At 48.2% G+C, this 5,979-nt stretch overlaps 1 protein-coding gene across 1 annotated transcript in view; it reads right to left on the minus strand.

The window, feature by feature from the left end:
* Positions 1-5,714, minus strand: part of SET (SET nuclear proto-oncogene) — an 11,100-nt gene extending 5,386 nt beyond the window's left edge. Inside the window, exon 1 of the mRNA XM_007944258.2 lies at positions 5,603-5,714. Within this exon, the coding sequence (XP_007942449.1) occupies positions 5,603-5,693 (91 nt within the window). The 5' untranslated portion in view covers positions 5,694-5,714. The remainder of the gene's footprint in view (positions 1-5,602) is intronic.
* Between the last annotated feature and the right edge of the window lie 265 nt (positions 5,715-5,979).

Here is a 5,979-nt window from a genome sequence, read left to right on the forward strand (position 1 = left end):
AGTGACGGGCGCGCGGCGGCCCGAGGGGCGGGGCCTCGCCCGGCTGCGCGCGAGCACCCCTGCGGGCGCGTCACGTGGTGGCGGAGCGGTTTCCCTTCTCTGCGGGGTGGTGCGGGGTGCCCCAGAGAGGGGTGTTCGCAGTGCCCCAAAAGTACAGGCCTCGTAATGGTCAGACTTCACATCCGGGCCTGATGAGAGGCGGAAATCCACCCGCCCAGGGACACTACTGGGGCACCGCAGGGCTTCCCTTTTTGAGGGGGAAGGCGACACCTCCATCCTATTTTCTTGATGGGGAAGCCGCTGTTCTGACTGAAATTGAGGTCTGTTTGCAAAGCCGGAAACTGCCCAGCCCACTCATAGGACCATTTCTTGGGTTTTAGTCTAAGCTTTGCCCAGTCGACTATGTGAACTCCGGCAAGTCACCGTCTCCCTCTTCCACCCACCCACCACTGCCATCGGGTCGATTCTTACTCCTAGCGACCTTAAAGGACAGAATGGAACTGCCTCGTAGGGTTTCCAAGGTTGTAAATCTTTACGGAAGTAGACGGCCTCATCTTTCTTCCGCTAGCAGCTGGTGGGTTCCTTTTGGTTAGCAGCAAACTGGCTTAACCCCTGTGCCACTAGAGCTCTCTCTTGCTATGTAATTATACAATTCAAAACAGGCTAACAAATGGGAACGTTGTGTCGGTTAAGTGGAAGCCCTCTGAAGACAGGGAGGGGCCACAATCACTCTTGGGTCCTTTTGACCTAAGTTGGTGCCTAAAGTTTGCAAAAAGAAAAAAAATAATAATAATACTGAATGCTAAGTGCTAGTCCAAGCAGGTCGTGGCCACTTTACAACCTTCCACGCCCCACAACGGATCTTTGGGATATGTTAACTTCACACGTGAAACGAGGAACAAGGTCTGCTGTAGCGTCAAGCCTTGAAACACCAAACCAGGGCATGTGTGTTTAGATGCTTTCCAGTTAATGCAAATGTACCAGGCTCTCTATTCCCTCTCATGCAGGGACCCCAGCTACGGACCACAAAGCCTCAAATTTCTCCTTAAATAAATTTGTAACCAGAATTGGGGGTTAGGTTAGACATCCTGCCCTCCAGCACTCGTATTTTGTTATCAACGCAGAGTGCAGGCAGTTTCTTTTAATGTTCAAGACAGTCCATGGTGGGTGATCAATAAATGTTAAATGACATGACATCTATGGGCCAAGAATACAGTCATGAGCAGAAAATACAAATGTCTTCCTTAGACTTTCCCCCAAACCCAGAGATTCATCTAATCCTTCCCCCACCGTACCTCCCTCCCAACTGAATCCAACTCAATCCATGTATATCCCAATTGGACAGCTTTTGGAAGGAAGAATAATTAGCACCAATGACAAACTAGTAAATGTTTAACAGCTCTCCAGGGCAAAAACAAGCTGATGTGTAACATTTGCTGACTTCCATGGTGTAAATAGTCTCACCATGTTATGTTGTTATGTGCCATTGAGTCGGACTCGACTCATAGTGACCCGGCCTTGAGTTTCCGAGACAGTATCCTACCGAAGTACCATAGTCATTTCAATCTACCATCCTTGTGATATCACTGAAAACAGAATTGGAAAGAAAATACTACAATCAATTCTCCTGATTAGGCCCTAACATACTACTGAAGCATGTACAATGGATCATAGACTGTGATAAGTGCTTAACATGCCCTAATATTATTTAAATATTGTTGTTGTTGTTGTTGTTATGTGCCGTCGAGTTGGAGACTCAAAGCGACCCCTCCTTAGGTTTCCGAGGCAGTATCACTACTGAAGTAGATTGCCCCATCTTCCTTCCGAGGAGTGGCTGGTGGGTTTGAACCACCAGCCTTCTGTTATTAGTCAAGTGCCTTAGGCACTATGCTACCAGAGCTCCTATTTAAATATTAGGAAGGTTTTAATATTCTCATTTCACTGATACACTGAATTTTGATGCAAATGGCAGAACAAAGGCTCTAAACCAGGCTAGAGGATGAAAATGCCCTTGCCTTAAAATAGTGTTTTTCAATTTTTGAAAAACCTGAAGTCACCAAAAAAAACCCAAAGTCACTGCATCAAGTTGATTCCGACTCATAGCGACCCCCATTGGGTTTCTGAGGTGGTACATCTTTACAGAAGTAGATTGTCTGGTCTTCCTTCCGTGGAGTGGCTGGTAGGTTTGAATCATCAGCCTTCTATTATCAGTCAAATGCCTTAGGCACTATGCTACCAGAACTCCTCAAACCTACAGTAAGAGGTACATTTTATATCATGATCCAGTACCAATCTACACGCAAAACAATATTAAGTGTGATGTGATGCTGTAATTTTCTATTATGTTGTTAAAATGCTAGTCAAAAACCAAAACCAAACTCACTGTAAATCTTTGTGGAAGTAGATTGCCCCAACTTCCTCCCGTGGAGCAGCTGGTGGGTTTGAACCACTGACCTGGTTAGCAGACAAATGCCTTATCTACTATACCACCAGAGCTCCATAAATTCTAGTCGCACCCCACTAAGTTGATTTCATGACCCACTCAAAAAAAAAAAAAAAAAAAACCTCACTGCTATTGAGTTGTTTCTGACTCATAAAGACCCCCATTGGGTTTCTGAGGCAGTCAATTTTTATGGAAGTAGATTGCCCAGTCTTCCGTCTGTGGGGTGGCTGGGGGGTTTGAACCGCCAACCTTCTGGTTAGCATCCAATCCCTTCGGCACTACGCCACCAGAGCTCCTTAAGTGCTAGTCGCACCCCACTAAATTGATTTCATGACCCGTTAGTGGGATGAAACTCAGTCTGGAAAGCCTTTTGCTGAGGTCTGCTGCTTTTATCTACAAAATCTGCTTGTAGGTTAGTACCAATCACCCACAGCATCTCCTGCATGCCTGGTCTACCTGTGTTTCCCAAGCATCTACAGAAGCCCCAGGGAACCTTGTAATGCCTTCAGATTAGCTTCAAGGCTCCCCTCCAAGCACCCTAGCTCTTAGAACCATCCCTGCTCCTCTTCCAGATATTTCCCACAGACATTTCTCAAGATGAATGCAAAGAGCACACGGGGAAGTAGAAAAGAAAGAGAAAGCAAAATGGCTAGAGTTTCAGTAAACAAGGGAGTGGTGTGGGCACCCCAAGGAGATAATCCACCCCTCCAAATACAGTGGTCTCTCCCTCTCCCCCATATGATGAACTTTGCAGTCTCTCCTTGGTCTCACACCTCAATATCAAAATTTCGCCCTCTTCTGCCCTTCCCAAGTTTCTTTGAAGGGAAGAGAACCCCACAGCTAGAACACAATTAGAACAGAGATGCTCGTGTTACCCATAGTGCACACAGTCCCCTGAGCAACAACCAGGAAATCTTAGCTTGGATGCCCTTGAACACAATCACACACCCTTCCCGTGCTTGCACAAGCACACACATACACACACCACTGTGAACCTCATTTCCCTGATCTTTAAAATGGAGATAACCACTGCATGGTGCTGTTATAAGGACTGCTGGACAGACAGGTGCTTGGCACAATCTAGCAGTGCTTAGTGAGTGGTCTGTGCAGTGATTTGGGTTGAGATAAATGCCTCGGAGGGACTGTGGCTGTACATTCCAATCCCTTCTGGTCCTGTTAATTCTCCCAGGAAGCTAAATGGAAGTAGGTCAGGGGGACTCAGCCACATTTTGCTGCTTGTAAGAGGGAAGATGAGTCCCTGGGTCATGGAAACAGTTAATATGCTCAGCTGCTAACCTAAGGGTTGGAGGTTCAAGGCCACCCAAAGTGCCTCAGAAGAAAGGCCTCTCAATCTACTTCCAAAAACTCAGCCGTTGAAAACCCTGGGGAGCACGGTACTCCCCTGACACACCTGGGGTAACCATGCGTCGCAGTCTGCAAAGTGGCAACTGGTATCGATCTAAGTGAGACGGAAACTACTGCCTATCTCAAGAGCACTGATTATGGGCCAGTCTCTGTCTCAGTGCATCACTTACAGTTCAGCCTCACAGCAAGTCAAAGAGATAGGTGCTGTTGAACCCATTTTACAGAAGAGAAAATAAGCACAGGTTAGGTCACTTGTCCAACAAGCCAGAGCCAGGATCCAAGCCTCAGCAGCCCAGCTTCCCTACACTGGGATGGACGTCAACAGGGTAGAAATGCTTGGCATCCCCATGTGGAAGGTGAAAGGACTGAGAGTCGAGTTAAACAACGTGCCAAGGTCACTCAGCAGGTCTGCAGGAGCACTGAGATGAGCACTCCGCATCTAGTGCTCCTTTGACAAGCATGGCCGGACTTTGGCCATGTCTGCTGCAAGCCCCTCTCCTGTGTCCTCAAAGCTAGCCTGCTGTCATATGTCCTGTTGTTGTTGTTATATGTCGTCAAGTCATATGTCCTAGGGCATGCTTTTCAGCCCACTTCCCTACCTCATACCTGCCAAAACCCAGTTCTCCCCTAAAGGCCCCACCACTTCCCCACTTGATCCAAAACCAAAATCAGACTCACAGTGACCCTAACGGACAGAGTAGAACTGCCCCATAGAGTTTCCAAGGCTGTAACCTTTACAGAAGCAAACTGCCTCCTCTTTCTCTCATAGAGCGGCTGGTGGGTTCGAACTGCCAACCTGTAGGTTAGCAGCCAAGTGCTTAACCACTGCACCACCAGGGCTCCCCCACTGTACCAGCAAAACAACCAATTTTGTGTCTGGCTCCAAACTATATGCCTTTGATACACAGTGCTAAGTTAACATCTAATTGAGGGAGGTGGGGTGGAGTAAGACATGAAATCAACAGTTAAAATTACAATGTAAGGACATAAAGGTTGGGGCGGGGCGATTCTAGCCACTGCAAGGGCAGAGGTGGGCTCCTAGCACCAAGGAACTGTGGCCAAAGGAGAATGCCTGCAAGAAATGACTTTTCAGCAGAGACCTGAACAACAAGGAGGATGTGGGCCAGTAGAGGAGGAGAGTGATCCAGGCAAGGGTTAAGTGGGGATCCATAACTCTGAGGTAAGAAAAAAAGGCTCTGGATGGTGACAGAGTGTCAGGACTGTGATGCTTCGGGGAGGAGGCAGGTAAGGCCAGGCCCTGGTAGCCTCTAGAGCTTTACCTAAAGGGCAATGGGAAAGGGGGTTGGGAATGGTTTTCAGGCCAGTGAGCCACGTGGATCAGCTTAGCTTGGGCTGGATAGGAGCAGGAAACTGGGAAGCCAAATGAGAAGGTGGTGGCAACAGTTTGGGCCAGAGCTGCGGAGGGTCGCACCGGCAGGAAGAGTTAAACGGATATGAGAGGTATTGAGAAGGTAAAACCACTAGGACTTGGGGAGTTGACTGGGTGTAAAGGGGTGATGGAGAAGCAAGAGTCACGTGTCACCCCAGCCTCACCAAGAGAGGGAACCCCAGAGGAAGAGTGGGTTTTGAGGATGGGGAGTTGAGCTCGGTGTTGGCGTTGCACTGGGGGCATGGATGTGCTGCCATGTGCTCCTGGGATTCACCCATTCTGGTTCTTTCTTTTCAGGGAAGTTTGGAGTCATGTTTTAAGAGGGATGGGGCGGGGGGGGAATACATATAGTCAACTCTTGCAAATCCCTTCAATCCTCAATAAAATGTAATGCAGAGACTTACCTCCCTTCAGCAAGTTCAGAGAGGCCAACGTTTCCTGCAGCTTAGGTTTCTTCGTCTGAGGCAGGAGTGAAGACTGGCGTTTTGGGGCCATGGTGCAAGCAAAGCCCAAGAACCAGATGAAAGGAGAGATGGCTGCCTGGAAAAAGCTTGGAGAAAAGAGACAGCACCAGGTTAAATCTGCTCTGGAGACGCCCCTCCAGGAGGAGATATTTACAAGACTTTGGGACAAGCTAGGCCCCTGCCTCCTTCCCCAGCCTTATCTCTTCCTACTCCCCACCCACCCTCCAATCAGGGTAAACTCCTTTTAGTTTCAATCTTTGCATTTCTTTGCTGGGCATTATTGGGTGTGAGTCTTCCTTGTGGGGAGTAGTTTTGTT

This window comes from Orycteropus afer, unplaced genomic scaffold, assembly GCF_000298275.1.
Source record: "Orycteropus afer afer isolate SDZICR_OR568_19922 unplaced genomic scaffold, OryAfe1.0 scaffold00123, whole genome shotgun sequence".
In the NCBI taxonomy this organism is placed as follows: Eukaryota; Metazoa; Chordata; class Mammalia; order Tubulidentata; family Orycteropodidae; genus Orycteropus; species Orycteropus afer.